The sequence below is a fragment of the Trachemys scripta genome, chromosome 10 (assembly GCF_013100865.1).
Source record: "Trachemys scripta elegans isolate TJP31775 chromosome 10, CAS_Tse_1.0, whole genome shotgun sequence".
NCBI lineage: Eukaryota > Metazoa > Chordata > Testudines > Emydidae > Trachemys > Trachemys scripta.
Genome location: NC_048307.1, coordinates 60,950,936 through 60,975,674, shown reverse-complemented (window position 1 = coordinate 60,975,674; position 24,739 = coordinate 60,950,936). Strand labels below are relative to the sequence as shown.

General features: G+C 39.8%; 2 protein-coding genes across 4 annotated transcripts; one reads left to right on the top strand and one right to left on the bottom strand.

The window, feature by feature from the left end:
* Positions 1–1,033: 1,033 nt before the first annotated feature.
* On the top strand, positions 1,034–6,389 carry C10H15orf65 (chromosome 10 C15orf65 homolog). The gene is made up of 2 exons (XM_034783286.1): positions 1,034–1,162; positions 5,213–6,389. The coding sequence occupies exon 2, from the start codon at positions 5,222–5,224 to the stop codon at positions 5,573–5,575; it is 354 nt and encodes a 117-aa protein (XP_034639177.1). The 5' UTR covers positions 1,034–1,162; positions 5,213–5,221; the 3' UTR covers positions 5,576–6,389.
* Positions 6,390–6,395: 6 nt separating this feature from the next.
* DNAAF4 (dynein axonemal assembly factor 4) lies at positions 6,396–23,373 on the bottom strand. 3 transcript variants are annotated; one of them, XR_004647366.1, is made up of 10 exons: positions 20,367–20,582; positions 18,397–18,544; positions 16,709–16,842; positions 14,769–15,003; positions 13,738–13,883; positions 11,763–11,872; positions 10,461–10,614; positions 9,280–9,385; positions 7,668–7,949; positions 6,396–6,476 (listed from the first exon to the last, which is right to left on the bottom strand). XR_004647366.1 is itself a non-coding variant. In XM_034783285.1 (9 exons), exons 2-9 carry the CDS (start codon positions 18,422–18,424, stop codon positions 7,840–7,842), a joined length of 1,023 nt encoding a protein of 340 aa, XP_034639176.1. In that variant the 5' UTR covers positions 18,425–18,544; positions 23,286–23,373; the 3' UTR covers positions 7,614–7,839. The 3 variants fall into 3 exon arrangements, 2 of the variants coding, with proteins under 2 accessions (XP_034639176.1, XP_034639175.1); XM_034783285.1 differs by lacking the exons at positions 6,396–6,476; positions 20,367–20,582 and adding an exon at positions 23,286–23,373 and having other exon boundaries at positions 7,614–7,949; XM_034783284.1 differs by lacking the exon at positions 6,396–6,476 and having other exon boundaries at positions 7,614–7,949.
* Between the last annotated feature and the right edge of the window lie 1,366 nt (positions 23,374–24,739).

The following is a 24,739-nucleotide window of genomic DNA, read 5'->3' as shown; positions in this document are numbered from 1 at the left end:
ACAAACACGTATATACCCCTTCACCACAAGGGGTGGCCTTCTATTCCATTTCTTATTTAAACCTAACCACGATGAAGCAGACTAAATTAAACGCAGCACCATTTGGCAGACGACATTTGTTTTCTAGAAGAAGTGCCCAGCACCCACCCAGAGTAGTACACCCATGGGATTCTCTTTGATGGCCCTGCCCTTTGCTAACAGCAGACGTGCTTAGCTGTCTTCATCCTGAAACCCCCTTCCCAATAGCTGACATTTACTCTTACAAAGCACAGTAAATGACAGCAAGAAGAGTTATATAAGTGAATACGTTATTACATGGGTACTGCCCTAACACACGCTTACCACGTAACGCACGGATGTCTAAATACCACTCTGCTGCCTCGAGCCAAGCTGCCTAACCCAGGTGAGCCCGGGGCCAGCAGGGCCCCTTCTCGCTCAGGCACAGAAACCAGCGCTCCGCCCGTGATCTGCTCCCCTGCCCGCCGCTCTCGCTCGAAGGGGCCCTTTCTTCCCCCATACCGGAGGCCCGAACGAGAAGGGGGAGGCGGCTGCAGGTGCGCTCGCCCGGGCAGGGAGCTGAGGGGCTGCCCCCGAGGAGCGCTAGCACTAGGGAGCCAAGCGGGTGGCGCAGTCGCGCCATCGGCTGAGGGACAAGCCGAGATGCGCTTCCCGAGCGGAGAGAGGAAGTGAGGGAGGACTCGCCTGCCACCCCGCGACCGAGCGGCCCCTCGTACCTGAGTGATCGGGCCCGGCGCGGCGTCCCCCGCCGCAGCCAGCCGGGGACGGGGGCACCGCGGGCTCGCGCCGCTAGCTCCTGATGCCTTCACAAAACAACAAACAACCAGCAGCAGGGGCAGCGGCGCTTGCGCATCGCTGCAGCGCCCGAGCACCCTGGCAAGTGTAGTCCGCTCCCCGCTCCCTCACTGCGAGCCGAGGCCGGGGGGAACTACCGATCCCAGGCAGCCGCGGGGCGGCGGCGCAGAGGTCAAAGGGTAACGAGGCTTGTCAACAAAGGAACCGTCAGCGGCTCCTTGAGGGGCTGGTGCTATGGCAACGCCGCACGCCCCCGACGCCTGAGCGCTGCAGGGCTGGGGCCACGGTCCGGAGCCGGCCGGTTGCAGCGCCTTGGACAGCAGCAGCGGCCAGGCTGAGGCGGACCGTGGTAAGCAGTGGCAGAGCGCGCGCCGGCCCGGCCTGTTCGTCACAGAGCGTGAGGGGGGGGTAAGGCCGCGGCCTCACTCCCGGCGCTGTACGCGATTGGCCCTCCGTGCCCGGCTCGGCTCGGCGGCACAGGCCGCATTTCTCCGCTGTAGGAGGCAGGAGAGGGTAAAGTCCGTGTCGTGACTGCAGGGTTCCTGGCTGTTTCGCCAAGTCCCGGCTGTGCGCCCGGGAGACATTTTAAAGATGGGGAAGAAAGGGATAAAAATATCCCTGCTGTGTAAAACCGGCATTTACAAAATCGGATCAGGAGACGAGACATTCCCCTGCACTTACTTTTAATACCAGACAGTGGGCACGGATATTTAACAGCCAGTGCAGCTGGGAGAACGTGACAGTGAACGTGGCTGTGTAAACTCCAGACTTCATGCCAGCGTATTGGCTCATCTGAAAGGAATGCAACAGGGAAAGATTAGTGATAAGGAAACTGGATATTTAAAGTGTTGCCCGTTTTAATCTATCATTGTATTAGCAGCAGAGGTAAATAACTGGTTTTGTTCAGGGTTTTTTTAAATTGACAGTATCCTACTTATACCTAAAGTTTAATCTAAACATGTCAATTTATATGTTAGAGACAAGGTGAGGCAAACAGGCAATAACTTATTGGACCAATTTCTGTTGGTAAAAGACAAGCTTTTGAGCTTACACCGAGCTTTTCTTCAGGTCAGCTGAACCTCTAAAGGTCACCAGACTGGAATGACTTATTTCATCAAAATGAATTAATACAATTCTGGATCAGTTCTTATACCACGCACATCACCATAGTATCAGCGCACCCACCAGTCATGCATTAAACCACATGACTAACATCTGCCATACATGTTCTCTCATCCTCTCCCTAGGGGGAGAAGTGTACAGTAGAGTGTCTTGTTTTGGTAAGGCCTTTTTTGTGGATAGTAGGCAGGAGTTAATATGCAAGTTACATATTTGTAAGAAAAGGCAAATCAAAGAAAATACCAAACCTTTCACTTGAGAAATTTAGAGAATAGATTTTTAAAATATATTGACAGGGGATCTGTTTGTCATCAGTTCAAACAGTGGAAATTGCCTTCTCTCTGACAAAAAATTATAAACCACCTATCTAAACTCCACAACAAAACAGTTGTTTATAGAAATACAGAAGTTCAGCAAGTTAATCCTTAGTACACACTCGCCTTAGCATGGGGGTGGGAAACTATCCTTTTATGGACTTCATTTGAAAAACAGCAGTATAGAAAAGTTTGTAGGACTGGCATTTCAGTAGTTTTCTTCTCTAGAGTCATTCGTTATCGTGCATTTAAAAATAAATAAATAAGCTGAGTGCTGGTTTCCTATTTTACCTTTCATATAACACTTATCAGTTAGAAAAGGTTGGTAAAGTAAATCTGGCAACCCTTAAATTCTCTTATAAAGGAATCAATTTTGCACTTATATGGTTTTATACATGTTCAAAGCACTGGATAGATATTAAGGCCTTCTGTACACACAGGAATAGCCCCAATTCAGTAATGAAGAGTGCAAACCCCACCTTGTCCTTGTCTAGTTATACTTAGTTGCACTGGTATTGAGCCCTATGCCTACTGCTGGCCATTGATTGCTGAATCATAAAATCATAGGACTGTAAAGGATCTTGAGAGGTCATCTAGTCCAGTTCCCTGGACTCACGACAGGACTAAGTATTATCTAGACCAGTGTTTCCCAATCCTGGGATGTTGCTTGTGTAGGGAAAGCCCCTGGCAATAGCAGAACCAGCATTAAGCCTCCCGACGCTGAACCTTGTGCTCATTCCTCCTCCACATCACACTGTCTTGAGCCAAGCAATAGCGCATACACAGATTAGACTTTTTTAGCGAAGCTGGAAATCTCAGCAAAGCATCAATCTTATGCCACATTTGAAAACATGAGGGAACTTTCACCTTTGACAGCCATGTGAGATCTTGGTTAGAATAGCTCATCCAAGGACTGCCACTTCTAGCAGTTGTCTAGTCCCGAATTATAGAATCAGAATAGTATTAGACAAAGGGATTAGACAAAAGGTCTATGGCAGTTGTTTTCAAACTTTGGGTCGCGACCCGGAATGGAAGGCACGGGTCGCCTTGCTCCGCTCCCAGGGACCCTGGTGGTCGGCCAGTAAAAACTAGTAGTCCCTACCTGTTCTTACACCATGCTGCACCCCGGAAACGGCCAGCAGCAGGTCCAGCTCCCAGGCAAGGGGGCCATGGGGCTCTGCACGCTGCCCCCGCCCCAAGACTGGCTCCGCACTCCCACTGGCCAGGAACCAGGCAACGAGAGCTGGTGGGTCAGTGCCTGCGGGCGAGAGCCGTGGGGAGCCTCTTGCGTGCCTCTGCCTAGGAGCCGGACCTGCTGCTGGCCACTTCCGGGATGCAGCGCGGTCCGCGGTGCCAGGACAGGTGGGAACCCTGCCTCTGCACCCCTGCTGCGCTGCTGACCAGGAGCTGCCGGAAGTAAGCCCGCACCCCAACCCCTGCCCCAGCCCCCCCAAACTCAGAGCCCCCTCCTGCACCCCAAATCCCTCATCCCTGGCTCCACCCCAGAGCCTGCACCCCCAGCCCAGAGCCCTGACCCCGTCTCCCACACCCTGACCCCCTACCCCAGTCCAGAGCCCCCTCCCACACCATGAACCCCTCATTCCCAGTCCCACCCCGCAGCCCTCAGCCCCACACCCCAACCCTCTGCCTCATCCCCAGCTCCGTTGGGTCATGGGCATCAACAATTTTCTTCCACTGGATCGCCAGAAAAAAGTTTGAAAACCACTGGTCTATGGAACCTGAACCCAACCTTCTGTCTCAAGGGAAAAGATTTCTTCCAAATCTTCCATAGTGATATCTACAATGTTTTATTTTTCCTTTTTGAGAAGGTAAATGCTAGATAATATTTATGCTAATATTAATGCTAGCTATATTTAAACTTTAGTGAATGCTATAATTCAAGCAAATGGCTGGCTGGGACAATAGCCACCATGTCACATCGTTAGTTAGTAATGAGCAATTACTGATTATTTAATGCTATGGAGTACTCTTTACTATGGAATTGAGCCTTCACAAATAAACTTATGTCCACAGATATGAGAAAGGTATGGTATTTTAAAAAATATTCCAGGATTATCAAGTCTCTGCAATTTTGCACACGTTCTAAAATTTCATTTGAAAAAAAATTCTGTCCCCTCTGCAATATAGTAGGCCCTCCACAATAAAAACTATAAATGCTGCTCTTCTAAACTGACAGAAAACCAGAAATAGTAGAAACAAAGATGTGAATTAGGCCCTCCTTCACTTCAGTGCCTACAGAGGATTGTATCAGTAAGTTACTAGACTATTTTAAAATTACACGTATTTGGAATCAAACCATTTAAAAATAAATGTAAAACTTTAGGACAAAGTTTAGAATTATGCAAAATACCCCCTTCTCCCACAAATATAAGCAGCATTAAAGTATGCTTGTTTACCCCTTCCCCTGTGCAAATTAATCTTTCTGAATTATTATACTGAAGCTGTAACATGCTGTAAGTGTTAGCATTATTATTCCTCCTACCCACAAATCTAACCCACTGAGAAGGTGTTATAGATTTGAGTGAAAGAATGAGTCTGAATCGAAGCATGGGTTTCGCATGCTACATAACCCTCTTTTCACTGTGCTATTTTTTGCTGGAGCTTACCTACTTACCATCTTTAAAATAGCACACCACTAAAGTAACTGGATCCAGGTAAATAACTGAATAATATGTAAGTAACCTGTACAATGCATTGCAGAAGCATACAACAAAACTCTGTGAAAGTTGGGAAAAATTCCTTCAAGTTTCATGGCTTAATTTCCCTGCAGGAAACGCATTACTTTCCATACACAAGTATGTAAACTAATAATATATTTATGTATTGATCAGATTCCTAATATGTTTGTTTAATAAAAACAATGATTTAATATGAATCTAACTGAAATATTATTTTCCCTATTATTTATAAAGAGAAGAAACTCATTAAAATTATCTCTTAATTAGGAAAAGAAAATGACTTCTGCTGAGATGCTACCATCGAGTACCAACACTGAGAAAATCAAATCTGTTCAACTGCCTTCCTGTGCAAATCCTGGCAATCCTGTGTTTTCCTGTATGTTGGATCCAAAGACACTCACTACCAATAATTTCTTGACAAACCCTCAGCTTTTACTGTTTAAAACAACTTCAAGTGAATATGGTGCTATACCACCTACGTCTCAAATGGTACCATGTACCTACCATCCAAAGGATGAAACATTTACAAAACATTTGTTAACTTGTGGTTTGACTCAACATAATTATATAAACACTGCCATTGACAGAAGTAGGGTATACGACTACCCAAATATGCAGCATACTCTGTAAAATTATACTATCTGACTTTTCTCACATATTTACTGAAAGGACCAGTCATTTTAGCTTTGGGAAAACAAAATGCAGGCTTGTTATTTTTGTTGTCCATTTTGGGAGTAAAGTGTCAATACATATTACAGTAAAACACTTTTTTACTACAAGGATCAAAAAGGATTTTAAGTGAGTATTTGTTAATACATTTCTGTGCATCAACCCATACAGGAATAAAGTATATGTCTTGAAATGAATGTGTTAAACACAACACTTATTGTACATTAAAGAGCTAAGTGCAACAGAAATTCACCTGAGAGGATAGATCTTTGAGGTTAATGTTCAAAACAAGAGTCAGATCCCGTGTTACAAGGCCAGACTATTTTTTTTTTAAACTGATCAGATCCTGCCAATATTTCAACCACCTGCAACCCCAAGGAAGCCAAGAGGTTAAGTGAGTGCAGAATTTGTCTCAATATAATTTTGATGTGAGCAGATTGTCCTTTAACAGGTTTGTATTCTGCTTCCATATTAGTATTTGTACTGTGCAACTTACGCAGAGACAAATTCTGCAACTCCTTCCACAGTTGAGGAAAGTCAAAACCTTAAAGCTGTTCAACATTTTTTGCATAAAGGTGGGGACTGTACAGTTCTGTATGGAGAAGAGGTTCAGTGGTAAACTTTCTGCACAAAACATGGAGAAAGTATTTTGTATAGGTCAGGATAACAGTCAGTGGATCCGATAAATGCACTGATCGACTGGAACACAACACAAGTCTGAGGGAGGTGATGCAACAGTTTGCAGGCAACTTACTGGCTGAAATGTAGTGTCCAAAACCAAGCTATGCACACTGCCTCTGAGTTGCTGAAGAGGGGATGCCATCTATCCTTAACATCAATGTAGTTTTCCCCATGTACAGCCCTTTAATTTGAGGTTTACATGTGAGACAGGCTGCTCTAACCTGCTCTGGGGCTGGAGGAGAATCAGGGATCCACAACTGGTTACTGGTTCTCAGCTTCTCTTTTCCTCATCTCTAGGGCTGCCCAACTTGGTTTTGTTTGGGAAGATAGTCATATTTTGTTGGTGCTCCCTAGTCTCAAACAGGGCCAGTTAAGCTCCTATCCTGTTATCCCCAACACTCCCACAACCACATCTCCCAGAACCCAGACTCCAACCCAAGCCCAAATGTCTACACAGCAATTTTAGAGCCCCACAGCACAAGCCCTGTAAGCCCAAGTCAGCTGACCCGGGCCAGCCACAGGTGCTTAATTGCTGTGTAGATGTACTTTAAGATTCTGGCAGGTTTAAGTGATCCATTAATAGGACACTTTATAACAAAATTAATTTAATGCCATTATGAAATAAAAGATCTACAGATGTATTTAGCCAACAGTAGGCTGGCTGTTTTTCATTTAAAATGCATTTCTACTGACAAAATTACAATTGCATCATAACTGTTTGGTCAGTTCAATCAATATATGTCAAATCTTTTTGAATAGGTTAGAAACATTTAATATACATTGCTTAACACTCAAATATTTTACTGCATTTTACAAGGATTATATTAACCGTCTCCCAGACCAAGATTTTCCAAGTCATGTGCCTGATGTTAACTACCTAAATTCAAAGTTAGGCACCTACATACATAGCCTGATTTTGAGAGGCACCAAGCTCTAAAAACTTTGTCTTCAATGGGAGCTGAATGTTTTGGCTCCAGTTTTTTAAGAAAGTGTTTTAGGGTTGTTTGTTTTGGCAAATTCATATACAATATGAGCATTATGTAATTTCTAGTCCTATGTGAAATATTTCTAATTGGATGGCTTCTGATTTCACAACAGTTCTGATGGCTGTTCCTTTCTACATTAGCACTTTAACTTTGGTAGCAAAACTATGAACATGGTTAATAATGTTGACTAAACCACTGAAGTTGTTTTAAAAATCCATGAGACTACATTTGATTGCTTAATAACAGATTTGAAATTAAATATAGTAAATTATGTTCTGTTATTCAGGCTAGCCAATATTTCATACAAAGAAAACAAATGACAATTTTGGAAACAGGTAAGAAAATAAAATGTGTATTATTTACTTCTCTTTCTGCACTATATTTACCTAAATTATAGTAGTTCTTATGAGAAGTAACTTCTCTTTTACCCAATTTTATAACTGGGATGAGTGCAGCAACAAAATGTCTGGTGGCTTCACTGGTTTAGGCAGAATTTGAAATAAGTGTTTTCCTGATTCCTGTCTGTTAAATACACCACCATGCTGATTCTAGACTTTGTTAAGAATCTTGTGCAGTTCCATGAATTATATGTTGAATCTTCTCAGCATCTTGTTCTAAAGTTTTATTTGTAGGATCGATCTTGAGAGCAGCTTCATAATCCTGGAGACCTAATATTAATACAGCAAGCAAATTATTAATCCTATATACAACAGTATTTGTATTTTTTAACAACTAGTTGGAAGTAACTTTCCCCAAGTTATATGCAAGTAAAGGTTAGAGAGCTTGAGTTTCAGATAATTTTACTGAATGGGATTTGGAGCAGAACAAAATATGGTCTTTAACTTTGGGCTGTATGCAAGTATTTATTTAATAATTTCATACGACTAAAAATTGTTTTTAATGGCAATATCACACAGCTATATTAAAATCTTAAACTATTATTAAAACTTAAAACATTATTCTAAAACAAAAACAGAACCTTTTATATATTTACATGGTGCTTTGCAAACTCACTTAGTCACATTCTTTGCCCTAAAGAGCCTGCCTCCTAAGGCCTCAAACCTGCAACTGGATCTGCACAGACAGAGACTTGAGTCTCCATGGTACTCCACTGAAGTTATTAGGTATGCACACAGGCACTAAGGTCCAACCACATGGATTCGATTGCAGGATTGGCGTTTAATTTAGAATAGATACATGTACTGTTCAGATAAGCAATGATGCAGTGATTATTGATGAGAAGAAAATAAGAAATATTTCTGGAAGAAGTAGGTTTTGAAGAGGAGAAAAAGGATGTAGGAAGGCATGAAGCTGAGAATGCAAAAGAAAACTAAAGCTATGTCTACACTATGGATCTTACAGCGGTACAGTTTTAAGGTTACAGCTGTGCTGCTGTAAAGTTTCCTGTGTAGCTGCTCTTTGCTGGCAGGAGAGAGCTCTCCTGACAGCATAATTAAACTAGCCCCAACAAGCGGCATCGCAATGTCCACACCAGCACTTTTGTTGGTGAAATGTATGTCAGTCAGGGGTGTGTTTTTTTCAAACCCCTGACTGACAAAAGTTTTACCAACAGAATTGCTAGTGCAGACAAAGCCATAACCTGTGAATAGAGTAGTTTGAACAGCCGTAACGAGTTTAAGGGGGAATAAGAAATTATAAAACAGATGTAAGTGGTGAAAAGGTTTATATAGTCTCAAACTGGATACAAAGCAGTTTATATATTTTTACATCTTTGGAAAAATTTGGGAGTTTAAGATTTTTCACTTTTTGCAGTATATAACTGTAATGTTATTATATAACTGTATTATTTAACTGTAATGTTTCATATTATACATATATGTATATCAGCAATAAAAACAGAAGTTCTTTAAACATTATGGCCCCAATACTGAAAAGATTTAAGCACATGAGTAGCCCTCATTGATCCTAATCGGATTACTCTCATGTAATTTTAAACACATGCATAAGCGTTTGCAAACTCAGAGCCTGAATTCTTACCTTCAGCATACAATTCCAGCTGACAAAATGCTGTCCCACGCCTCACGTAAGCTTTCACTCTAGCATCAGCATTGTCTGGAACAGGTGGTATCAGCAATTCTAGTGCCTTTACAAATAAAAACACCCAAGATATTTAGAGACAGATTTTCTGTGGCCTAACCTCCCATTTACAGATACAACTACACCCACAAAAATTTGCATTCTCATTTAATTATCTGGTTTGTGGCGTAACCACTAAGATTTGCATTCACAATTTGTTTGCAGGTGCGAAAATGCAAGTGCAGTTTTACAAGTGCAAATTTCCCACGATAGAGAATCTGGATCTTAGGTTGATGCATAAAGTGTTAACGATTATTTGTAAACAGCAAATATATTCCATTATCATAGTCCAATATCACTAATAGTGCTACAAACAAAATATTGATCTCATTACTACAGTCACTAGGAAAAACAAGTTTAGAGCCTCATGGAGTGCTTAATTCAAAACAATGATTTTGAGGCCCATTTTTTCAAAAATATCCATACATGTCATGTAATGAGTTTTGTTTTGTTTTTTAAATAAACTAAGTAAAAACACAGTACAAATTGTGCTGAAGCACTATTAGATAACAGAACATAGAGTTTTTCTGTCTTTTCAAAAGCAGTGGTTGATCAAATATTGAGAAGTTTCAGCAATCTTTTAAGAGAATTTTTTGGATTATTGTTGGGTTTGGTTTTTTTTATTCTTCATACTAAGTGCAGAATGACATGACAGATTATGAAATTTATGTGGGTATATTCTATAAAACTTTGTCACTAAAAGTTTTTTAAAAAGAGTAAGTATATCTGTTTATGTTCTTTTCTTGAAGGGCACTATTCTTTTATAAAAGAAGAGTTACTGTAGCTATCAAGTCCCAATTTGTGCTATTATACTGCATAAACAAAAATTTTGAAACCATCATTAGCCAATCATTTCTCCTTTAATCCAACCCTTTAATAGTCATTTTTATCTATCATCAGGGCTGACCAATCCAAAATGTTGACACATCATTGTCAGTGTATCTAACTTAAGCTGTTATATAGTGTCCATAACTGTTTACATTCTTGCTTGACAGAAAAAGTAGCTATATGTTAGTTTAATATCATATCCATGTTATAAGGAGATTAACTATAAAAATCTACTTTGTGTAATATATTTATACCTTAGATGAATCTTCAATGGTCTTGTGCAAGTTTCTCAATTTAAGGTGACAAGCAGCACGATTCAGATATAGTACTGGAATCTTATTATTTAACAGAATTGCCAGGTTATAGGCATTTACAGCTGCAAGATAGTTTCCTGTTGCAAACATTTTGCTGAAAACATAATAAAAAGTACATTTTAAAACAAGGAAAAACATAATACAATAGAGAATGCCTACCTATTGTAAACAATTTGCACTAAACTAACAATTTCAAACAAATTGAAAAAAATTCCATTAAAAACTGATCATTTATGACATTTTGGATGACATAATAAACAATGTAGATACAATCTATTCAAACTTCATGCTGGCAGCCAGGTTGGCAAAAGTTTAAGACAAAGTAAGGTAACACAGCATTGAAGAACAGGAAAAGCAGAGCATATTTCCACAGATATGGTGCAGACAATGAATAGACTTTAATGCCAGACTTTTCTCAGATAACGATCACCTGAATAACAGAGGCCATAGACTCCCACCCAATAATTCATGCATCAAGTTGATAATGTCTATTTGGGCTTTATCATATCTTTTATACAGATACCCAGTCTTGATTTAAAGACTTCAAGTGATCGAGAACCCACCACATCAATGGGTACATTGTTCCATGGATTAATTACCTACCCTGTTAAAAATTTGCAGTTTACATCTAGTCTGAATTTGTCAGCTTCTATTTCCAACGACTGGATGTTTTTTGAATGATTAGAGAGACATCTGCTATTAGGAATCTCTTCCCCATGTAGGTACATATAGATTATGATCAAGTCCCCTCTTAACCTTCTCTTAAATAAACTAAATAGATTGAGCGTCTCATATTATAATAATAATAATGTTAATATACCATCTAGTTATATAGCACTTTTTATCCATAGATTGCAGAGTTTTACAAAGGAGGTCAACATCATTATTCCCATTTTACACATGGACACAGGGAGGGAAGTGATTTGCCTAAGCAGGCCAGTGACCTCGCAGGCCAGTGGCAGAGCAGTCTTCGAGTCCAATCCAGTGAACTATCCCCTAGGCCACACACTCACTATAAGGCATTTTTCCTACAACTCAAAGATGTGGTGTATATATTATTTGTAAATCATCCAGCGAAAACAATGATGGAAAATAAAATTCTACATGGAAGGGTAACATACAAACTAAAAATTTTCTACACTAAAAAATGGAATCAGCATTTAATTTCCTAAAAATAATGCATTCGGTAGTTATGTTTCTGATACATGATTGTAAGCATATCTTGGAATGAGTTTAACTCACTTTCCTTTGTCTTTCAACCAGTCTGGGTTCTTCTCCTCCTCATTTAAATCCTTCAGCTCAGAAAAATTAGCATTCATTGCTCTACGAGCCTCTGCTTGCTTATGCAGCCACTGTGGTAGGAAGATGTGTGTGCAACATATTAGCATTTTGTTTCTATAGGATTTACTTTTTGAGATTTAGGTTTTCATTTTGCTTTCATCCTTTCACTTACTTATCCAGGAAATATTTTTTTATCCCATTTTTGGTAGAAACATCTAGTTGTTGATTCAAGAAAAGCTCTAAGTTTCCTCATATATTTTGTTTCTAAATTAGCAGCAAGGGTGCGGTACTGCCTGGCTACTAAACTGTTTTTTGTTTGTCTATTGTGATTACAAAGAAGAATGTATCAATGCTCATCCAACAGAGTCCCAAAGAACAGATTGTGAATTTAGACTAAAAAATGTCATAATCTTGTTGGATCTTTACCCCACAGAATGCATTTCATCCTTGTATATGAAGTGAAATTTGGTATGGAATTCAACTATAAATGTATAATTCTTTAAAACAGTTTAAAATAAAGACAAGCTATTTCTGTAAATCTGATCACATCTTAGGTGAAAAGTAATTTAGTTGGAAACATTTCTTTTAATATTACATATAAATAAGACTGAGGAATCAATGGGAAATTGGCGTCTTTTCAGCTCCCATCCGGGGCTGAAAACAGGGACTCCCACTGTCGGCTTCCTGGGGGTCCCACTGTCAACCTCCTGCATGGTGGGGCTCCTGCTGTCGAAACTGCAGTGGAAGCCAAATATTGCGGGATCCACAATTTCTGCAATATCATGAATTAAGTAGGCCTTACTTATTGTGCATATTCAAGGTGATTACAATAACTTGGTACAGTTGTGTTTCTTTAAAAATATAATTTCAAGAAATAATGTGACTGTTTTTCCAGACTGAAATTTAATATAAATTATTTCAAAGACTTAAAGTTATTAAAGTTATAGTCGTGTTTTCCCTGCTATAATAGTCGTATTACACAGTACAACCAAAGTTTCAATTTGCAGTTCATCCATGATGGAAAAAGTGGTCAGTGATATAGAATAGTTTACTTTTCAAACTAACTTAGCAACCTGTACATATTCAGCAGGAAATTCATAGGAAATACAAACTTGGAATGTATACAACAGGACTCAAAGAAATATATAAAGGATGACAGGAAGGACCAAAGCAACATTCAGCACTCTACAACCACAGGAAATGGATAATAAGGGATATAACTATCTTAAGTTAAAGGTGGATGACCACTACTCCACATAAGTATAGAAGAGAATATATTTATATTGCAGTTAAATTAGAAGTGACCATTTCAATTGTTCACAATATCTCTAGTTTAAACTAATTTCAACAAAGGAAAAGAAATGAGAAGTACATATGACTTACTGAAATTACAGGAAGATTGGTAAAGCTGTATCAGTCTCATATCAAGAATAAGACTTCCACGTTGTAACTTCTATTTCCAACAATATTACTATCAAAACGTGAGCTGCCCTGCTTGGTTTAGTAAAGCAATAGAAGATTCATTCCTATAGACCAGGGGTAGGCAACCTATGGCACACGTGCCGAAGGCGGCACGTGAGCTGATTTCCAGTGGCACTCACACTGCCTGGGTCCTGGCCACCGGTCCGGGAGCTCTGCATTTTAATTTAATTTTAAATGAAGCTTCTTAAACATTTTAAAAACCTTATTTACTTTACATACAACAATAGTTTAGTTATATATGATAGACGTATATAAAGAGACCTTCTAAAACCATTAAAATGTATTACTGGCACGCGAAACCTTAAATCAGAGTGAATAAATGAAGACGCGCACACCACTTCTGAAAGGTTGCCGACCCCTGCTATAGACTGTAAATGGCCACATGAATGAATAGCACAACAAGCACCTCTGAGTACAGTGAGAGCACCCTCGCAAAATGGAAAACTATCTTTACCTCTTCCTCTTCTGCTACTCTGGATTCTCTGAGAGCTGTAGGAAACACCCGAGATGTGAAACTAATTTTAATAGTACCAGCAGATCGAGGAGCAGGGAAAGATTCTTCTTTTAACTTCTCTGAAAATATATTTCCAGAACTTCCAGCTGCAAAGATAGAATTAGAACAACAGAAGAAAGCAAATTTATTTTTCATTTTCTCTTTTCCCATCATATTTTCAAGTAGACCTAAATTTAGAGTTTTATAAAGTAGAAGTACACCTCAAGTTTTTCTGTTTTGTATCCTGATGAAATAGCTCTAAAAACATTAAATTGTGCTGTTTTATGCAACCTGGTTATATCGTTATACACAATTAAACTCAGAGTATGTAAAATTCCTGTAGGATGTACAAAACTTTTGTAAAATTTGAGTTTCATATAAATTAGTTTTGGTTTTCATATGAATTTCAGATACAGAGACAAATCTGGGATTTGGAAAATGGGGGCTTACACTGAAGGGTATATGCAGAAGTCACCCAATCATTTTGCAGTATATTTTACACTGAATATCATTTAACGTTTTGAGACGCTTCCGTTTGTATCAGGAACTTGGTAGCTATGTTCCATGAGAGAGAAGATTGTTTTAATCCAATACGTGTGTGGTTTAGGAGCGTACAGAAATCACTATTAAATTAGCATTAAGCAGAAGCATTTAATGGAATGGTATTATTTGTAATGAAGAATAATGGCACCTCCTTATACTCTCACCAAAAAGACAGCATTGTGTTGAGAGTCTCGGAGGGAATGAAAGGATCAAAAAAATGCTAAGAACCAAAATCTGCCCTTATGTGTGACTCAACACATTGACAGCAAGTAAACAAGAGACTAAACCAACTGGAGTCAAAAAGCAGAATAACTAGTTCAGTACAGTATCTAGATATGAAGGTAGAAAATACCAGAAATGCCTAGAAAGGTTTAAGAATTGAATGTTTAATACAACAAACATAGTATCTAGGTTATAAAAAAGGTAAAACTTTATTCCACAAATACCACCTTTTGTAGGTATACTTCTGGCCTTGGAAGTTCCTGCCTTTAGAGTTTTATTTATTTCTTGCTTTTTCTTCTCCTCTATTAGTTTCCTTTCTCTACGTATTTCCTCTTCTCTTTGTATCCTTCTTTGTTTCTCCTCATTTCTCTGCTTTTCTTTCCATATCTCCAGCTCCTCAGTGACCTTCTTTCGCTCCTCTTCTTTCAGATTTTCAATTCTTTTTCTCTCTGCTTCTTCTAGCTGTTTGAATTGCAGAACTATCAGAACATGTAATGTTTGGTGAAAATGAGCAGAACAGAAATGAGAGTGCATAAGTATCTTCCCAATTCTATACAGCACTATTATTAATATGTTACATTATATACAGAGTTGAGGAATTCCAGAAAAATAGTTGGAAAAGGAGGAAACTGATTGGCTTATACGTATTAATACTTAAAATAACTCACAGACCTTGAAAAATATATGCCTTCAGCTATTTTAATATCACTACTAGAGGGGCAGGCTTAGAAAAATTTAGGAAAGTGTGATGCTCATGGAGTTGTTTTATTCTGAAGAACCTACATTTTTCTTAGCACTTTGGGCTGCTTTATAGTACTTGGTGGGAGACTCACGAAGAATATATAGAAGCTTAGCATGTAACATTCTTTTCTTTGATTCAGTAATGGACCACTCCTGCCGCATGATACTTAGGAATACTTTGCTACTGGAGCTGCTACATCCTTTTGATGGAGTCTCTGACCACTTCTGGTTTCAAAAGATCCTATGGCACTATTCAAGAGAGTGAGGGTTCTACCCCAGTATCCTAACCATATTCCAGCTCAGTATCTCAGGGAAATGTAGAGCTGTAAAATATAGTTTCATTTGAATACATTATTCTTAATTTCCCATTTCTCCTGAAATGTAGATGCTCATGTAAAATAGCTGGCACATTTCTACTCACGAAGTAACTCTATTTGCCTGACGCTGAAAGTGATTCCTGCATATGCAATCTTGAAAGTTCTAAGATTCTGCTTGATATATTTTTAAAAGCTATAAAGTTTTGACGGTAAGGGTAAGTAACCATTGAAACAATTTACCAAGGATCACGGTAGAGTATCCATCAATGACAATTTTTAAATCAAGATTGGATGTTTTTCTAAAAGATATGCTCTCGGAATTATTTTTGGGAAGTTCTATGACCCAAGTTATACAGGAGGTCAGACTAGATGTTCAGAATAGTCCCTTCTGGACTGGGAATCTATGAATATATAGAATCACAAAAAAGTAACCAGGCTTAGCATATTTATAAGGAATTACTCTGAAGAGGGGAAGCCAGGAACATAGTCCTCTTGCATTTTATGAATATCTTAACAACACAAAAAGTTAACATAAATGGTCATTTCATGTGGTATGCAGAAAAGCAATTTGGTGCGAATAAAGACATGTAAAAGTTACCATTTTTTGTGAGTGGAAGCATTGTAGAACAGAGGTAAGTGACTAAGGATGAGCAGTAGTGCAAAAGCTGCATACAACCAATTTTATATTCCAGAATGAAGATGAATAAAATATTTCTTAGAATCTACATTGCTTAATCCATATATAGATCTTGCCTTACATTTTGTGCCAAATTATTGCAATCCTAATCTCCCTTTAGATACCAACACCTGCCTGATCTCACCAAAAAAAGTCAGTTTATAATATAATGTGCTGACAGTCCTAATTTTTTCATAATTTTTCATAATTGTTTTCCTCTATATGGTTTCCAGACCTCGCAATGGATATACCCAAACTACACGTAAAAGAGGAATTAAGAGTTATGCAAACTCTCCTGCCACTTTAATAAAGATTACTACTTTAGAAAAGATATTTTTAAACATATTTAACCCCAAACCTGTCAAATTAGTTGGCAATTATTTAAGATTATATTTCTTGTACTTAATTATTGTAGAGTCGCATATAAATTTACCTTCATTGTGGCCTCCAGAGCAAATTTTTTATGTTCTCGTTTTGTAACAGCTTTTGATTTTTCCTCTTCATCTGCCTTCTCTTGGGCTTTTATGACAGCATTCTCTCTTATTCTCTGCATTTTCTCTTTGTCACCTGAAAGAAAATCATTTGAGAAATGTAAGACTGAGGTTCATGTGTTATTCACTGTGTACAGGAAAACAGAATTTATTTCATTATTGCATCTCAGATAGAGTGGCAAAAATTTCAGAGTGGTAGCTGTGTTAGTCTGTATCAGCAAAAAGAACGAGGAGTACTTGTGGCACTTTAGAGACTAACAAATTTATTTGGGCATAAGCTTTCGTGCACAATGCAACCCTCTCTTAATCACATCTTTAAAAGGGACAATATAAACTTCACTTAAACACAAATACTATGTTTTATAACAAGGTTCCACAAGACCTATAATCTGTAGAAATGTTTCTTTTTTCTTTTTAATTATCACAAAGAATAATTTGGTTTGGATTTAATATTCATCTACAGAGCTTGCTATCCAAACATTGCACAGTACAAGAGACAGAAAGCACCTATAACAAAAGTTAAGCTAATTTATTTTCATTGTCAAATATAATTGTAATACAAAGAGGAAGCAATCAGCAAGAATGGAAAATGGTGAAATGAGATATCTATCTATCTATCTATCTAATCTAAGGTTCCTGGTATTTCTGGGAGAGAAAAAACCCTCAAGAAAACCTGGTAGTTTTCTTCAAACACACAGATACATTCCTCTACCCTCAAACGATTCATAAACACCATCTTCCCCAAGCATTGGAAAATATGGACATGCACAGCTGAAGTCACCCAAACAACCTTTACTTTGTCCCATGCCATTGCCAACATTTCATGTTCCACACAACATATACTTCCACACTTACTACATAAGAGGTAACCTTACAAAAATGAGTTTTGAAAACTCAGATTTATTTTCCTTAAGTCTACAGTCATCTCTAGGATATTAGCTTTATACACATATCTCAGACATCAAATGTGATCCCTTGCCTTTCCAAAGCCCCATACTCTTGCCACATAGTAATTTCTAGTCTTAGATTTGTTTGTGTATATATGGACTATTTAAATACAATAAACCAGACATTTCCAACAATACTTATATATTTGGAAGCAAAAGTTTGTTTGGAGATCAGTGCAGAAAGTTTGCTTTTATTTATCCCAAAAGCAAGTTTGTATACTTCTGTGGAGTTCAAATGGCTCTTCCTAAGCACAAAGTCATTAGAATTTGTGATGAAACTGAAAGATGCACTTTCATTGAAATGGCTGTGAGGAATTACTCTCTAGCATTAAGAATAAATCAATCCAGTAAAATGTGTTCTTACATTTGGAAGTAGCCTGTGTGTTAGCTATAGCCTCACATTGCCTAAGTTTCTGGTTCTTCTCAAGGGGTTGCTCATGGGGCAGATTTAAGGTTCTTTGAACCTTGATTTTCTAGGTTAATATTTGTTGGTGTGTTTGTGTTTCTGTTACTGTTCAACTGGGGCTTGAGGTTGGAGAGGGAAGAAATGCATGAGTTTTATTACAAAGAAAAGAACTGCAATGTGCTACTTCATGTATCTATGAATTCTTGTGGGGAAAGGGTTTGGGTTTTTTTGCCTGTTTTTTAAATAGTCAGTCTATGTTCCACAGCAGACAACTTACCATTTTCCATAACCAGGGATTCCCACATGGCCACTTCTTTTTTATATAAAGTGAAGAAAATGGTCTCATTTCTGATCTTTGCTGTACTACTAGTGTCATCAACAGGAGCATACAGAATGGCTTCAAATAAAAATGGAGGAACATTTACCTATAAAATGTAAATAGCAAATAAATATACATGTGTATTCATTTTAAAAGTGTTTTGTTAAATAAAATGTTTAATAAGATTGTGGCTAAATAATAAATCCTTAATGTATATTTTAAATATTTAGCAAACGTTTTCTCATAATAAACCAAGAAAATCATAACAGTTGGTAAGAGTGAGAGACTCCACTAACTAGACTGTAATTTGCTGTAGAAGAGATCATTTACAGTAACTTAACCTGTCTCATTAAAATATTAAAATAATATTTATAAATGAGTTAAAATTCTAGTATACAGTGTGAAATGCCAAACAACACTGAAAGAATTAGAGCTGCAGTGATGATGCAAATTATTAGTTGCTTGCAAATGCTTATGGTATTAACCAATACAAAAACTAGTAATAAAATATATTACTTTGGAACACTAGTTGCAGCTTTACAATTTCCATTACATATACTGTATTCACAAAAAGTGCAATCATGTGAAAAAAATACCCAGCAAAGTACAATGAGAAGCATGGGACACTGACAACTACTTTTTAAGAAAAAGATTTAGTTTAAAACAAACTAAAAGTGTATGCACAATTTCCCAGTAATTATTGCATTGATTACCATGTTGTTGTATTTTTTTTTCTTGTTACAGTAAAGGAAACTTTTCAAAGCCATAAAAGTCAGTTTGATGCCCAACTTCCATTGAAAGACTTCCAATGGGAGTTAAGTTCCTAACACCCAGTGATTGAAAATCTCTCCAAAGATGCCAGAATCTGCCCTCAGTTTTTCTTGTGTAAGCCACAGGGTTGCAGAGCTGTAAACGAGTGGAAAATTTGACCCATGGATTACAAATCATTAATTGATGGAGTTTGGTTTAAAATCCTGAGTCTACCCTATATCTGATTTTAAGGCAATACTATAAAGAAAAATTTGGAGGTAAAGGATAAACCCAGAACTATTACTACATGTAGTTAAAGTGTGATACACAGGAGTGGTGGCTGAAGAATATTTCCCCAGTCACCTATCATGGGTCAGTTTAACAAAAATACTGTTATGTTATGAATCAATATCGCTTCCCGGCTCTTTGAGCTCTCTGGTCAAGTGAAGAATTCTCTAAGTTATATCTGTTCTTATCAGTTTAATGGTTTTCCCTCCATAAATTGTAGTTTGGGGAAGACAAACTCCTCTCTATCACTTTTCCCTTGTCTAATTTATTCATTTGTGTATATAATATGCCATATTTGTAGCATAAACCAACATAGCTCCCAAAGGTTAATGTCTGTATCTGCTAACTAGCACCCATGTACACACGGTGGTGGCAGTCGCACGTGTCTGTGCTGAAGAACAACAAAACACTGTGCTTGCGAGACATGTGCCACCTTAAAGCAGTGAGTCTGAAGGCTCCTCCTTCCTGCTTTAACGAATTCTATTCTACCTCTCCCCTCCAAATCCTTTTCAACTCTCTTAAAGGGTTGCTCGGCTAGTGGCACAGCTTGAAGAGCATCAGCGACAAAACCCTGACCTCTGGCAGGCTTTGTGCCCAGCAGCGATCAGGAATCGTTGCTCGCGTTCACTTTGCTATTGCTGCCACACTCAAAGCGGGAAAAGGGAGAGAGAGATGAGAGTGGAAAGGACACGGGAGGAGGGATTCCTAGCTGGTGGAGAAGATGCGAAACGGAAGGGGCGCTGCCTCCTTGCTCAGACCGACCCACAGGGAGGTCGGTGGTGGCTAGGGACTCCCCCGAAGAGGCGAGTAGGAAAGGCGTAAGGAAGACAGGGCCTGGCTTTGCTCAGGCTGGGACTGGGAGCGGGGGACAAGGCCAGAAGCCGCCCCACCTTCAGATACTGGTCAGTGCAGAAGATGTTTGCCTGGGTGACCCGGGCACCCCGCATCGGCAGGGAGAGAAAAACAGCAGTGTCCGTCTGCCGCCAGCTGTAATCCCGCACCCAGACCGGCATGGCCGCCGCTGCTAAGGGCGCTCTGCAGCGGTTGCTAGGGGAGGGCTCAGACTTTCCGCTGCCCTCCCACTAGCACTTCCGGGTCTGGAGCCAGGCCTAAGTGGTGCCTCGCTGTTACGTAACTCGGGAAGGGGGGGGGGGGGGGGCCCCTCTCCCCGGGCGGGGCCCCGTGGCAGGCGGGGCCTTTGGGGGCCCCCCCCCCCGGGGGGGGGGGGGAAACATTGCACGCCGGGATTTGTAGGCCCGTATGCAGGCAGCCAGGGAGTGATGACCGACGTGGCCAGACACATCATCCGCGTCTCAGGGGAGCGCGGAAGGCTCTTAGAGCCGCCAGGGGAAAGCCTGGTCGGGCACCACCTGCAACGGGCTCTGGGGCAGAAACTCTTCAGTCTCCCATGCCTCGGACCCCCTCCAGCGCCTCAGCTCCGGCTCCGCGTTGGGGTCTCGTCTCTCCCCGCGCACATCCTCCCCAGCAGGCCTCGCGCCCGCTGCTGTACGGGACCCCCACTCTCCCAAGCCAGGGGACGGAGCTTCTCTCCCGCGCTCTCAAAGGCGCAGACCGCAGAGGTCCCGGCCCTTCAGCGACCGCGTTTGGGCCCAAGTCTTTCAACAAAGTTCAGATCAACCAGCGTCAGCTGGAAGTTGACGTAGCCCTTTAAAGTCGCGTCTCGCCTCAGGCAGAGGAACTGAGGAAAGCAGAGATGCTCTGCTCTGCCGGGGGGGGCCCCTTTGCATTACTGCTGGTGAGACTGGCCCGCAGGGAATTCCCCGAGCTCCCGTTCCTGGCTCGGCTCAACTCGATCACCTCCTCCCCTTTGCATTTTCCAGCACGCTGGAAAGAGGGGGTGGCTGAGATGAGCACACGGTGCTCTGGCTGTTTTCAGCTGAGCAAGGCCCATGGGGAGTCCAAGAATAAACCAGTTAAACCTGCCATGTGTAAAGGAGCCTAGAACTACCATTTTAGCTTCCTACCCTCCGGACCTGCACAAAATTCAGGAACAGAGAATCAGGGCCGTTAGCACTTTGTTTTTTAGGGTACATCCAGACTACCCTAGCGATCCATCTATTGGGGATCGATATATCGCGTCTTGTCTAGACGTGATATATTGATCCCCGAACGCGCTCCCGTTGACTCCGGAACTCCACCGGGGCGAGCAGCGGTAGTGGAGTCGACGGGGCCCGCGCCGTGACGACGGGAGTTAAGCCGAAATAAGATACGTCGACTTCAGCTATGCTATTACTGTAGCTGAAGTTGCGTATCTTACATCGACACCCCCCTTCCCCCCCCCCCCCCACTGTAGACCAGGCCTTTATTTTGTTTTGTGTAGTTTGTAGCTGGGGAACGAATAGGGTGACCAGACAGCAAACGTGAAAAATCAGGACAGGGGTTGGGGGAGGGGGAGTAAATAGGAGCCTATATAAGAAAAAAATCCAAAAATCAGGACTGTCTCTATAAAATCGGGACATCTGGTCACCCTAGGAACGAACTTGGGTAAATAATTGTGGAGTACTAGTTTAAAATTGTGAATTTTCCAGGATTTTTAAACATTTTAACATGAGGCAAACGTCTCTCAGGTGCAACTGAGTGATAGCTGTAGCGTTTCAAAACCAATCACAACTGTATAATGAGAAGCTGTTTCCAGAATCAGGGCTTAAATTAAGTGAATCGTGATCACATTAACTTTGTGAATCCTGCAGTGGGCACCATGGAGGTGGATCCCTGTGCCTGTGAAGAGCCAGTTGCAAGACTGAGGCCTTAGAAGACCCTTATCATGCAACTGATTTTGCCTGGGCAGAGTGTCCTGTTAACTACATTTGAGCTCTGAGTTGGTGCAGGGATCCACCCACGTACTGGGTCATTACACATATTGAATCTATTTCCCCATGTTAAGTATCCTCACACCTTCTTGTCAACTGTCTAAAATGGGCCATCTTGATTATCACTACAAAAGTTTTTTTTCTCCTGCTGATAATATCTCATCTTAATTAATTAGCCTCTTACAGTTGGTATGGCTACTTCCACCTTTTCATGTTCTCTGTATGTGTGTGTGTGTAATATATATATATATATTCCATTCTATGTATCTCATGAAGTGGGCTGTAGCCCACGAAAGCTTATGCTCAAATAAATTTGTTAGTCTCTACGGTGCCACAAGTACTCCTGTTCTTTTTCCAAGTACAGTAGAACCTCAGAGTTATGAACACCTCGGGAACGGAGGTTGTTCATAACTCTGAACAAAACATTATGGTTTTTAAAAGTTTACAACTGAATGATGACTTCATACAGCTCTGAAACTTTACTATGCAGAAGAAAAATGCTACTTTTAACCATCTGTAAATGAAACAAGCACAGAAACAGTTTCCTTACCTTGTCAAAAAAATTTAAACTTTCCCTTTATATTTTTAGTAGTTTAAGTTTAACACAGTACTGTACTGTATTTGCTTTTGTCTCTGCTGCTGCCTGATTGCATACTTCCAATTTCAAATGAGGAGTGTGTTTGACTGGTCAGTTCATAACTCTGGTGTTTGTAACTCTGAGTTTCTACTGTACAAGAAATTGCAAGATATAAGCCTTAGCTGTTAGATTATAAAAAAAGTTTGGGCAGGAGCCCTCTCTATTTTGTTCTGTGAACAATTGTGTTAAATAATGAAAATTTACTTTCCATGGGGCTCAAAATGTTACTGTGGCAGAAATAAATGCAATTTTAAGTACTATTTTTAGGTCTTTCTATAATGCTATAGCAAAGGTTAACTGACAAATAAAATCCTATTGCAAATATTAGTTCATTTACTTACCAAGATCTAAGGTCAGGCTCTCAGTTCTGCTTTTCATCACTCACACTTAAAGCAGCAGAGAAAGGAATGCAGCTCTTGTTATCCAAAGTATGTTTCCATAATAGACTGCTAGTAGTTTTAGAAATTCTGGAAAAAAAACTATTAAAGGCTGCTGATAAATGTAATAGTGATACACTGAAAATTCCAGATGTCATGTAAAAAGTAATTCGGTTGTATTTGTCATTCCAGATATTAGCTTAAATAGTTTGTCTATTTGGATTCACTCTCTCATAAACTTAGGATATAGTTTGTCGATTGCTGTTTGACTTACTCCATCAGACAAACAATAATAGATTTAGCTGCCGAAGTTAAGTCTAATATAGGGTAACAAGTAATTAGATCCTGCTTCTGATCTACATCCCTTGGAAAGTCAGGCCAAACACATTAGGGTCAATCTCACACAATATAGATTTTCTACAATTCAAACTAGGTTTTTAGTTGCTCAGAAGTATACGGTTCGCTGGAGCTAGTTGCAAAAATCCAAAAGAATCAAGAAGTCTTCCTTTGACTTACCTGTTCTAGTGTGAGCTAGAGAAATTGCTTACACACACACACACACACACACACACACACTCTCTCTCTCTTAAAAAGTTAATTTAGTGTTTGTGAAGGATACCAGATTTTGTTTTCTGATAGTCATGTAATTTATATTTTCAAAGAATTGTTCAAAGAAAAAGTGGTGTATAAGAGTTAAGTATTGTTATTTATTTTATCCACATATAATCAGGAATTGCAGGGATTCTAAAACTTCTTCAGATCATGAACCACATATTAATAGAGATTTTTCTGTGGATCCTTTCCCTCTTATTCACCTGTGGCAACATCAGCAGTTGCTTACACGGAAAAGGCAGGGGACTGGGACTGAGATCAGAGTTAAATTTCTGGCTCCATGAATTAAATGTCCAGGGGGAAATCTTCATTGAAAGTCAATAGGATTTACTCTCCAAAGTCACTCTTGGAAAATGGGATTTGGGCACTTGAAAACTTTGCCCCATATAACCTTTAACATGTGACTTGGGCATGAAGCTGCAGTAACGAAATGGGAGTTTTGCCATTGACTTCAGTGGGAGCAGGATTGGACCTTGAATATTTCTGTGCCACAGTTCCCCATCTTTAAAAAGGGAATGAAAATATTTTCCAACCATCCAGGAGTGTAGTGAGAATAATTCATTAATTTGAGGTGTTCAGATGCTACAGAGATAGGTATAAGATAAATAAATCAGCTGATAAGGAAAAGGTGGAAAGATTGTATTTTTAAATTAAGGTGGCTAGCTGGCAGAGTTCCTGTTTAAATGATTATTTTAATGCTTCTGGGATTTTTGTTGTACTACTCGTTAGATGCTAGGAACCAGGAGTCTTGATTATTACATTTAAATAAATAAATAATAAAACATACCTATCCAGAACCAAGCTGT

Excerpts from the sequence above, each read along its gene's own strand:
- C10H15orf65 (XM_034783286.1), top strand. The coding sequence starts at position 5,222 with ATGACTTCTGCTGAGATGCTACCATCGAGTACCAACACTGAGAAAATC.
- DNAAF4 (XM_034783284.1), bottom strand. The coding sequence starts at position 20,489 with ATGCCGGTCTGGGTGCGGGATTACAGCTGGCGGCAGACGGACACTGCT. Across the intron at positions 13,884-14,768 it reads CAGAAGTATACCTACAAAAG|CTGGAAGTTCTGGAAATATA; the intron begins GTGGTATTTGTG and ends CTATCTTTGCAG. Across the intron at positions 10,615-11,762 it reads TGGTTGAAAGACAAAGGAAA|CAAAATGTTTGCAACAGGAA; the intron begins GTGAGTTAAACT and ends TTATGTTTTCAG.